At 30.2% G+C, this 12,617-nt stretch overlaps 1 protein-coding gene across 1 annotated transcript in view; it reads right to left on the reverse strand.

The window, feature by feature from the left end:
• Window positions 1–576: 576 nt before the first annotated feature.
• LOC119608003 (protein Wnt-6-like) overlaps window positions 577–12,617 on the reverse strand; it is a 43,480-nt gene continuing 31,439 nt past the window's right edge. Inside the window, 3 exon segments of the mRNA XM_037962207.1 lie at window positions 577–1,193; window positions 1,301–1,746; window positions 12,441–12,617. Coding sequence (XP_037818135.1) covers window positions 732–1,193; window positions 1,301–1,746; window positions 12,441–12,617 — 1,085 coding nt within the window. The 3' untranslated portion in view covers window positions 577–731.

Consider the following 12,617-nt stretch of genomic DNA (forward strand, 5'->3'; position numbering starts at 1 on the left):
GGATAAAGACTGATTGTTTTCACATATATTCTTTTAAAAATTTATACTAAAATGTTAAACTTAAGGCAAAATAATAAATTTATTATGTAATGATAAGAACAATTATTTAAATTTAGATATGAAGCAATACAAGTGTAGCTTCTCTTGATCGTCAGTTAGATTAGATATACAGATGTATATATTTTTAATACTTACTTCTTTTATAAACCTTTTTTAAATACCAAACTACTTTTAACAAGCACTTCTTTTAATCGTTTTTTTTTTTTACTTTCTATATTAAACTAAATTATTTACAAAATTCCAAATCGAAATGTTACATCGTTAACAATGCATAACCTTTAACATTTCCTTGTGTATATAAGTATTTTAACTATATATAAGTATGTATATAAGAGATTCTAGCCTACTTAACACAAATACATTAAGTATTTAGTAGTTTTACAAAAATTAAAAATAAAAACAATTAATTAAAAATAATAATAAAAAATATTACAAATATTATCACGTTAATACATTTAAATATAATAAAACAAAACTAAAATTAATTAAAGAAAAAAAAGTATACAAAAAGTAGGTAGTAAATTGAATACTATAGCGTTTTTAATCACTTAATCACTAAAACAGATTTGTTTTGTTAATAAATAATTAAAATTTATCACGTGTAATGGAAAGCTTCTTGATTTTATTTTTATTTTGCATTACAAACTATTAAGTATATTCGCCCATCTCTCCTAAAGACATGTATTGACTTCACGTTTTTCGAGACATTTTTCACAAGTCACCTCACAGCACCACTTAAATACACACTTACAATTAACCCATTCGGAGACGATATGATGTTTGTGTCCTCGATTACAGCATAAAAGTTCACAACCATCTACGCCCATAGAGGTGCTGTTGCACTCACGATCTTGTGTCCCTAACGAACCGGTTCGTATGTTAGGTGCACAGAAATCGGCTGAATCATCTGAATATACTAGATCGTATTTTGAGGGTTGTTTGACATTTTCACTTTCGGGCATAAAACTATTGCCATCATTGCGTAGCACTACTTTGTAGGCACCATCGAATTTTTCTCTAAGCCGCGAGGAAACTTCACGAAATGAGGGCATTTTTAACCAGCATGTTTTGACGGTACATGAACCGGATAAGCCATGACATTTACATTCCAAACGTATAGAATCTCGAATGGCCTGGAAGGAAAAAAGTAAAGAATGTTTTATTTATCGCCAGGTAACACGCGGGTTAAAGAACTTCAGCCTTTTCTCTTTCCCTGTAAATTATTATAAACCCAACTTACCAATCTTCCCGCCATATTATTGTGTAATTTCACCAACGTCCTCAGATCACTTCGACGACGATATTTAGAATCTAAAAATATTCTCGAATGACGAAAGCCAAAATTTACATTATCACTGCAACCGCCCCATTCCCATTCGCCCTCGGGAAATTTAATATTTTTCAAAAGTTTTCGCCTTCTATTGCCACCGCCTCCTGCCCCGCCCCTACGGCTATTATTAGCATTATTGCGCGGCCTTGAAGCATTTCTCTCATATTCCGCCTGTTGCTTCTCCAAGGCAGCTACAGCCGTTACAGCATTAACCATTTGTGGTTGACCACCATTGCGTCTGGAGTGGCTTTTGTCACAAGAACATTCCACCAAATTGCCCAAAGTACAGGCTTTGGTTACCGCATAAGTAACACCCGCTGAGGTAATGGCATTAACAAAACCCGTTTCTCGAGTATCTGAAATAAAAGAAATGATTTATATAGATTAATATTAATCATAATTAACTTTTATTATAAACAATTACTAGTTTATTTGTTTGATATATTTTTTCTTAAACGTTTGCATTTTAGTTTTATTTGCTCTGGCTACTTTAAAATTCATATTATGCTAAATAAACACACTTCTAAAGTGACAACTATTTGACATTTGTCACGTTCTCATTTGCATACTTACTCACCACCTCTAAGCAATACAATACTACTCTACTTCACTATATATGAAGTAGTGTTTAGGTACAACGTTATAAAGCCAATATTTAGTATTTATCTCAGGTGTAGTACCCCAACATCCGTAAGTTCATAAATAGAATTAAATGAAATAAAAAACAAATGTAAACGTGTAAGTAAATTGCTTGTAAATAGCAGGAATAGTAAATTCACTACTATTTTAGTTTTCAGTATTTTTAGATAATGAATAGTCAACAGACTAGTCAGCCAATGGACTAACCTATCATCTGGTCCATAGATTTTTCAATAGACTAATAAATATACTCGTTACTAAACTAGTCCATAAACTGATCCACAGACTAGTCAATAGTGTAATCAATAGTCCATGGATTAGTCAATATATTAGTTCATAGATTAGAGCAAATAGGCTAGTCCATAGACTATTTAATAGACTAGCCAACAAACTAGTCCATAGACTAGCTTGTCAATAGACTAGCCAACAGACTAATCAATAGACTAGCCAATAGATATAGACTAGTCTAAAGGCTAGTCAATAGAGTAGCCAATAGACTAGTCAATATACTAACCAATAGACAAGTTTATAGACTAGACCATAGACTAGTCAATAGGCTAGTTCATAGGCTAGTCAATAGACTAGCCAATAGACAAGTCAATAGTCTAGCAAATGGACCAATTGAACTAGTATATGGACTAGCCAATACTCTACTCAATAGACTAATCCAAGGCAACACACTAGACTAATCAATAGACTATGCAATGGACTAGTTAACAGACTAGACAATAGACTAGTTTACAGAGTAGACAATAGACTAGTCCATAGACTATTTAATAGACTATCCAATAGACTAATTAATAGACTAGTCAATAGTCTAGCCAACAGACTAGCCCATGGACTAGCCAATAGGCTACCCAATATATAAGCCAATAAACTAGCCTATAGACTAGCTTATAGACTAGTCCATAAACTAGTCTATAGACTAGTCAATAGGCTGGTCAATTGAGTAGCCAATGGACTAGTCAATAGACTAGCCAAAAGACTAATCAATAGGCTTTACAATAGGCCGCCAAGTCTAGTTAATAGACTAGCCAATAGACTAATCAAAAGACTATCTAATTGTAGTCCATGGAATAGTCAATAGATTAGCCAATAGATTAGTCCGTAGACTAGTCTCTAGACTGGTCAATAAACAAACTAATATACTAATCAATAGACTATCCAATAAACTAGTCAGTAGACTAATCAATAGACTAACCAATAAACCAGTCAATAGACTAGCTTATAGTTTAGGTTCAATAAGTGTTCTTTTTCAAAATTTCAATTATCCATGCCTGGCAAATAGAAAAATAAATACGAATAACAATCGTGAGAATTTAAAAAGTTATAAGTAACTCCCGAACTACAGCAACAGACAGAGTCATCGATCTTTGGGTAAAAACTGACAACATTAATGCACGATATGAGTGTTCGTATGTGTGTTGTGAGTAGTTGTCATTCAATTCTAGATGACACATTGACTTAAATACTGGCACTTTTGACAATAGTCTATATTATTTAAATATGTATTTTTTATTTCAGTCTGTTTCTTTATCTTAATTTACTTAAGGTGTCAATTCATTCATAGTCCCAGTCATATATTTGTATGTATAGTATACCTACATATACCTATGTATGTTTACATGTGTCATATAAATAATGTTAAACGATTCAATGAGTAATTAGCATTATTTAGCAAGTTTATACTATTTGCATTTGCAAGAGTTTTTTTTTTTAATATTATTATTTATTTACACACTTTTGACGTGTTTTACGTATTTTGTTTCTGTTCATTTTGACACTTTTCTTATGTCAGTTGTCAAATTTAACAGAAATAAATTTATTTATGTTTTGTTGTTTTTTTTTTGTTCACACACACGTATTTAGTATGAACTGTCATCAGTCGGACGGTAGTGAAGTGAAACATGACTTCTTTTGTTTTAAAATATTTTTTGTTGTTTTTTTATTATTTGTTTATTTTATTTATTTGTTAATTTCTATGAGTTGTAAATATTATTTGTTGTTAATTAATAAATATTATGGGGATTTTCGTTTGTCTATGTATTTTTAATGACTTTCAAGTGACTTCACCCACCAACTCTGGGTTTTTTGTCACTTACCGGCACTTTCTTTATAGTTATTTATTTTATATTTTCCTGATTACAGTTATTTGTAAAAAATTGCATTTATTTTTAGAAATATGACAGTGAAATGTGTGCATTTCGATTATTAGTGAATATAGCAACTTTATAGCAACTAGAGCCCACAGTTATTGTCCAGTTTATAATCCGGAATATAATTCTAGTCCAGTCTATAGTTCAGTCTATATTAAACTTTGTACTTCAGGCTATAGTCTTCAATCTTGTCTATAAGCCGGTCTATAGTCCAGACTATTTTCCTGTCTGTAGTCCTGACTATAGTTCAATGTATAGCTCTTTATATAGTCCAGAATAAAGCTCAGTCCAGTAATCCTTTCAATAATCTTGTCCTTAGTCCAGACTCCAGCTCAGTTGTACTACAGTCCATTTTATATGCCTGACTATTATTCAGTCTATAGTCCAGAATATAGTTCAATCAATAGTCAACTATATACTACAGGCCATATTCCAGACTTAATATTCCAGCATATAGTTCAGACTTATTAAAGTCCATTCTATAGGCCTGTCTACATGCTTGACTATAGACTAGTCTATATGTCTAACTATATTGCAATCTATAGTTCTGTCGTCTATTGTCCTGAACATCAAGAAATATTTAGTCCATACTATAGTTCAGTCAGAAGCTCACACATATAACGGTTTATGATTGCTTTAAAAATATATTTCTTTAAAGAAATTCTTAAGTCTTATTTAGCCAGATATTCCTTTGTTACTTCTAATTACCAAATAATCAAATCACTTTTTAACTTCAACTCTTAATCTTCATTATACGAAAAATAATATATTTTGTGTTAAAACTACAAACTGCAAGTTTCATTATAAAACATTTACCATTTTACTTATTCATATGTATTCATGCCTTCATTCATTCATTCATTTATTTATTCATTCGTTCACTCATTGTATGTTTTAACTAATTATTGCAACAATTTGCAATACATACTGTCATTCAAAAGACAAAACCACATCATCCATCAAGTTGCATAATAAAACCTGATGAATAGCGCTTAAAATGAGCATCCATGCTGTCAATTTAAATAAATTATGGCCGGCCAAAAACGATCCGAACAGCCAGCCATCCAGCCAAGTCATCACTATCCACTCAGCCTAATAACACCAAGACAAGTTAACAAATGTTTGAAAGAGATGCAGAAGAAGAAGAAGGAAAAAAAAAATTTCGAATTGCTATATGGCTGGCCAAGAAGTTTTAAAAGATTTTGCTAAAGAATTGCAGTTAAACAAAAGCCGCTTGTAACACCAAAAACTTATATACTGGAAGATCATACCAAACAAAAGAACTTTTTGCTACTGATGAGGTCTTTGAGTACCTTCAACACCCTGATGGTTATAAAACTTTAAAGCAAATATTTGTTAAAATGTGTGTTAAATCTTTTTCTTACCCCTCACTTGCTACTTTTTTGTAAAAAACAAAAAATCGTTTGTGAAGAGAAGTTGTAAGTAGTTTACATCTATATGGTATGAGCTTGTGAATGAGTGTCAACAGTTTTCTTGAAAAAAAAAATCTTCATACATTTGTTCATACATGTTGTAATATTTAACGTGCCATAAACAGGGACAATCACTTGCATATAATTGCCGCATGATCCCAACACAAAAAAAAAAAAAACGAAAAGAAAACCTTCTCAAATCATCATCAGTAATAAATAACAAAGTTTAAACGTGGATTAAATTGCTGTGTCTCAGTCAGTGGCTGTAGATTACCCAGCAAACATTATACAGAGATACTATAATATAGTAAAGTTAGTACTATAATAACCTTGACTTTACTTTGGGCTATGGAGAGGACTATGGACATGATAATTGCCTGGACTGTAACTATAGATTGGATCATAGTTTGGATTATAAACTAGACTACAGTCTGATCTACAGACTAAACTATAGCTTGACTGTGGGCTAAATTATAGTCTAAACTACTATATACTGGACTATAGACTTGGCTATAGTGTTGACTATAGACTGGACTACAGACTTGGCTGTAGTCTATACTATAGACTTGGCTATAGTCTGGACTAGACTATAATCTAGAAAGACTGGACAATAGTCTGGACTATAGACTAGACTATAGTCTGGACTATAGACTAGACTATAGTCTGGACTATAGACTAGACTATAGTCTGGACTATAGACTAGACTATAGACTAGACTATAGTCTGGACTAAACACTAGACTATAGTCTGGACTAAACACTAGACTATAGTCTGGACTAAAGACTAGACTATAGTCTGGACTATATAGACTAGACTATAGTCTGGACTATAGACTAGACTATAGTCTGGACTATAGACTAGACTATAGTCTGGAACTTAGACTGGACTATAGTCTGGAACTTAGACTGGACTATAGTCTGGAGTAAAAACTGGACTATAATCTGAATTATAGACTATACTATAGACTTGACTATAATCAGGATTATAAAGTAAGCTATAGTCGACACTATAAACTGGCCTATAGTTGAGACTATAGACAGGACTATAAAATGCACTATAGTGGGGACTGCTGACTTGACTATAGTCGGGACTATAGACTGGGCTACAGTCAGAACTACAAACTTTTTGCAAGTTTTCACTAAAAACTCCTTTAAAACCAGAATTTGTTAATCCTATGAAATTATGTTTATTGGGTTACTAAATGCAGCACCTACTACTTACACCTTCTTCTTAACAAATGCGAATTACAATTGATTTAAAACGCAAGAAAGAAAAATTCGTTTGTTTCAATATTCTTGAAGAGGTTTTGTGTGCCTTTTTTTTTTAAAGTTAAACTAAATATCCATCCATTACGTACAAATGCGTTACGTTTCATTGTGTTTCCTTACGTTTTGTGTCAATCTGTCAACTTTTAGTTTTTAAATGTATTTTAAACTCATTACAGATATTGCAGTTCTTCATGTTGTTGTTGGAATTACTGCTTGTTACACTTTTATAGGCTGTTTGATCTTCTTTCAATTCAATTTAAAAGTTGTCTGGACGGACGGACAGATGAAGACAAACAAAATACCAAGTGTCATGGGTAACAATTTAAATGTCCAACTTAGTTAACTAATGCGAAATTTATTACGAATATCAATTGTTTAAGAGAGCTTTAACACTGGCAATTACAGCCGAAGAGGGTAAGAGACAAAGTGCGAAACAAATGACCAAAATACTTTATCAAGTACAAACACAAGGATTTAGTCAAGTTTATTACTTGTATAAAATCTTTCTTTCGTTTAATTTACAAGAGTATAGACTTTATGCTTTAGTTTTACTGTTCCAACTAAATTATTGTGTTTTATTGCTCTCAACCGGCTACAAACATTATTCTTTCTTAGAAGAAGTTTCTTTTTCTCTGCACAACTCCAAATTTAGTTGTGATTTTTTAGGCTTTTCCTTCTTCTGGTTCTGTTCGCTGTCTTTTGGTGTAAATTGTGGTTTATTTAGTGAAATTGTCTTTAGCTTTTCACTAAAGTTGTCTAAATGGTTTGCTTTTAAGTGAATCAATGTCATTGGGTATTAAGTTGATTAATTTAGGGTCTTAAAAATTATGAAACAAACCCTCTTGACCAAGAAGTTTTAAAGATTAAGTGACTTTTTTTCTGTGTTTAAAAGGGGATTTATTATAATTTATTTTTTAAGCCTTATAAAGACATAATAGGTATAGTTTGAAAGTATTTTATAAGGAACTTAATCACAGGATTTTGAATACAATATTCAGTGACCATAGAATAGCTGAGGGATCTCAAAACTCTCTTCTTGAGTTATCTTCACGTATTTTTAAGTAGAGTTTGGAAACTGAAACCGTTCAGTGACCTAAAACTGATAGTACCTAAAAGTTCTCAATACCCGTCTTCTCAGTGATCTTGACGTGTTCCTAAGTAGACTGTGAAAACTGGATCTACACAGAGGGAAAAGGAAATATACACGCCTGTTAGCAAATTGACACCAAAGAGTTTAAAATACATACGTGCAACAACACTATGTAATGTTGACAACGCAACGTTGTTAACATTGCAACAATTCGTTGTCGAAATCAAAATTTTATACACATCCGTGGTAAGCTCACTATTGACAAACAATCCGTTGCTTACCACGTTTGTTAACATTTAGACAACGGATGAGTACAAAATTTTGATTTTGACAACGAATTGTTGCAATGTTGTCAACATTAGTGTTGTCATACGTATGTATATAGTTTGACAACGGATGGTATTGAAAAATTATAAACAGTTTGGTGTCAATTTGTAGTGTCCATTGCTTTCAATTTGTTATAATTTGCAAATAAAACTTTGGAGCAAAATTCCTAAATTTTTTGCTCCTTGGCTCCTTTTAACTAAAAATTGATAATTTTTAATTATATCTATTTACATTTTCCCTCGTAGCTGCAACTTAACTTCAATTACCTTCTGACTCATTCGACACAAAACTTTTTGAAGTATTTACGTTTTTATTTTTTATAAAAAAATCCAAGCAAAAAACTAAACCTAATAGTTTTATAAAACTCACATTAATTTATGCAGTGTTAATTTAAGTTATTGTTGTGCACTTATTACTCGTCCGTCCGTCCGTCTGTCCATCTGTCTGTCTGCCTTTTTTCTTATTATTTTCCATGCAATTTTAACAACAAGAGTACGACAAAATGAACAAAAAAATAATAAAAACTTTAATTCACTTTGTTTAACTAAACATGTCAACACTTGCTTTACACACACATTTTACATGACAACAATCGTTTTCCTGTAAAAGAAAAAACGAAATCATACAAAGCGCCGCGCTAATAGACAACAACAACAAGTGAAAGATCAAAACCCAGCGATCTACATCACATTTACATAGCACAGACACACAGAAAGACTTACACTGTGTACCTCTCGGTTTTAGGGTTGGTTAAGTAATCCTTTTTATGAGTATTTTACCCTGGTCTAGAGGGAAGAGGTATACATACGAACTAGTCTGCAGACTATTTTTCTGGAATAGAGAACCTGTTCTAGATCCAATACATATATAACATCATGATGTTATAGAAGGTTCACTATCAATTCTGTAATTGAATGGATAAAATGACTAACTTTTTAGAAATCCCAAGACCAATTCGCTTATATCTAAGAACACTAAGAAAACTCAATTGATTACTTCACACATTACAAGTAATAGAACATAGAATCCATTGTCTCTTTTGTGTCTTTAAGTAATCTAAATGGTAGTCATTTCGAAATGCCATTTAAAAAACAATACATTTTCGTCTTAACTATTATTTACACAACTAACCCTTAGTGATAGACAAAAAAAACTAGTTTGGTATAGGCTATCAGAACTACTGGGCAATGCAGTTTTAAAGTATACAAGTGTGTATGAGTGTGAGTATATGTAAATTAACGTGCCTGCTGTAATGCATACAAACAACAAAAAAGTGTAATGCAATGTGTTGCTGATGATGATGATGTCTCTTCTCCTGTTATTGCTGGTGATGGTGGTGATATTGTTGGAGTTTAAGTTTGAGTTGATCTTGATTTGGTTTAGTTTAGTTATTTTTTGTTTGTAGCACACACAGTGTTGTCAACACTGCATAATAATGAAGTTAATTTGTAACATGTTTATAAAACTAAATAAAAATCAACACAACAACGACACAAAAAAAAAACAACAACTATAAAAAAACTACACGACATTAACAATTACCATGATTTAGCTACGATTTTATGTTAAGGACGGCGATTAGAAAATATCCTAAAGATTTTTCGTTCGTTTTAATTTAAACTTTAAAAATGTTTGTGATTTAAAGTTAAAATATTAAAAACTTTTCAGTTTTTTCTAAATTCTAGAGCGATATTTTTGAAAAAATTTCACAAATTTAACTTATACTCAGTCCTTAGTAGAGTGAATAATTTTTACATTCTTGTGCTCGTAGTTGCTGTTTAATATAATTTATTTAACAGATATTTAAATTTTGAAATCATTTATTTTTAATTAATTTGCAATTTAATGGATTTTTTAACACTTTAGTAATAAAGTAAATTGAGCAAATAATTAATTTGTAAAAGTTTATTAAAGGCTTTTAAAGTACTCAAAAATATAAGATTTTTTCCGCTAGTAAAACTAAATGTCACTGAAAAGGTTTAGGAAGATAGTAATAACTTCAAATATGTATAAAAGCTTTTACAAATATTAAACTTTATAAAAAGCTTTTACAAAATAAAACTTTATAAAATTTTAGCATAAAGAAAGCTCTATATGAAACTTTGCAAAACAAAGCTGTATAGAAGCTTTTACAAAGGGAAAACCTTAGAAAAGCTTTCAGTAAAATAAAGCTTTATGTACGATTTTGAAATTTAGAGCTTTATAAAAGAAAGCTTTAACAAACATAAAGCTTTTACAAAAAAAAACTTTATTAAAGTCTTTACAATAGCTTTTTCAAAAAGAAAGCTATAAAAAACTTTTTCAAAAATTAAGTTTTACAAGAGCTTTTTCAAAATTAATGCTTTTAAACAAACTTTTTTCAAAAATAAAGCTTTAAAAAATCTTTATAAAAAATTAAGCTTTTTAAAAGCTTTTACAGTGTTTATAAACTTTATAAAAGTTAAAAAAAGGCTTTTAAAAAAACTTTTTGCTAATTTTAGGAAGCTCATGGAAATTCTTACTGTAATTTGCCACAAAAACTGCCTAAGTTCAAAAAAGCTAAATGAAAGTTTTGTTACTGAAAAGGTTTAGGAAGATAGTAATAACTTCAAATATGTATGTTTTACAAAAATAAAACTTGATAAAAAGCTTTTACAAAAGTAAACCTTTATACAATTTTAATATAAAGAAAGCTCTATATAAAATTTTGCAAAAAAAAGCTGTATAGAAGCATTTACAAAAGGAAAGCCTTAGAAAAGCTTTTAGTAAAATAAAGCTTTATGTTAGATTTTGAAAAATAGAGCTTTATAAAAGCTTTTACTAAAAGCTAATTTTATAAAAGCATTTATAAATGAAAGCTTTAACAAAAATAAAGCTTTTACAAAAAATCTTTATAAAACGAAAGCTTTAACAAAAATAAAGTCTTTACAAAAATAAAGCTTTAAAAAATAAAGCTTTTACAAAAAGAAAACTTTACTAAAGCCTTTACAAATAAAGCTTTTTCAAAAATAAAGCTTTACAAATGCTTTTTCAAAAATAAAGCTTTACAAAAGCTTTTTCAAAAATTAAGTTTTAAAAAAGTTTTTTCAAAATTAAAGCTTTAAAAAAAGCTTTTTCAAAAATAAAGCATTACGAAAGCTTTTCAAACATAAAGCTTTAAAAAAGTTTTTCAAAACTAAAGCTTTAAAAAGCTTTTTCAAAAATATTGCTTTAAAAAAGCATTTGCAAACAAGTTTATAAAAATAAGTTTTTAAATAAACGTTTGCTAATTTTTGCAAGCTCATGGAAATTCTTATTGCAATTTGCCAAAAAAAAACTTCCTAGGTTCGAATAAGCTAAATGAAAGTTTTGTTACAAAAATAAGCTTTTCCCCTAAAAACTTAAACATGTTCCTAACAAGAAAGCTATTCTCAGAAACTAAACTTTTAGTAACACAGCAATTTTTAAAAGCTCTAAGTTGTAAACAAAAAGTTTTCTTGCAAAAATAAGCAAAACAAATAATTTTTAATGAATTACAACTTAATCATAAAGTTCATCCACACTTGAAAAAAATAAGCTTGATCTAGGATAATAAAGCTTTTGTAACAATTAAAAGCTCTTTTTCCGAAAAGTTCATGTAAAATATTTTCTATAAATGTCATTATTAGAAAGCTCATTTGGTGTAATCTAAACCTTGGACACTTTCTTTAAACTAAATGAAATCATTTATTCAAAACCCTGTAAGTTCTTACAAGTGCCTTCAAGTAGTTGAATGAATATTGTGTAGATGGTAACATTTAATGTTTTTCCTAGTTCTCTAAACAAATTACAAAACGGTTTCTTTTTTTTTTGTCCACAATAATAATGGGTTAACAGGGTCTAATGTCATCTTCTGACTATTTCTGCCTCATCATCATACAAATGAAAACTAACAGCACTAAAATCCAACAAAACAAAGGATCTTTCTTACTCACAATTCTTGTAGAAAAATGTGAGCAGAAATTGAAATTAAATCACACAGATATTTACACGTTTTCCTGAGCTTTAGACAAAGTTCTTTATTTAAAAATAAGAAAATAAAATTAAATAAATTACAAAAAAGGGAAGATGTATTTTGTATTTTGTTGTTGTTGGTGTTGATGAAGAATACCAATTTATATCTAAATATATAGTTCTTACCTCTCATTAAGATTTTCCTCATGCTTTTGCGTAAAGTTGTGCAATTCCAGCGACGATTTCGAAATTGAAATTCACATTCTCGGAAGCCTAGATTAATGCCGTTGATGATCTCTTTTAGCAGGGCAGAATCGTGTCGGCAAATTTCAGCCATTTTACCACGTAGACGACGTGTCTTTT

This window comes from Lucilia sericata, unplaced genomic scaffold, assembly GCF_015586225.1.
Source record: "Lucilia sericata isolate MDLA Ls3-8-SP2 unplaced genomic scaffold, ASM1558622v1 Contig000774F_arrow, whole genome shotgun sequence".
Taxonomy (NCBI): domain Eukaryota; kingdom Metazoa; phylum Arthropoda; class Insecta; order Diptera; family Calliphoridae; genus Lucilia; species Lucilia sericata.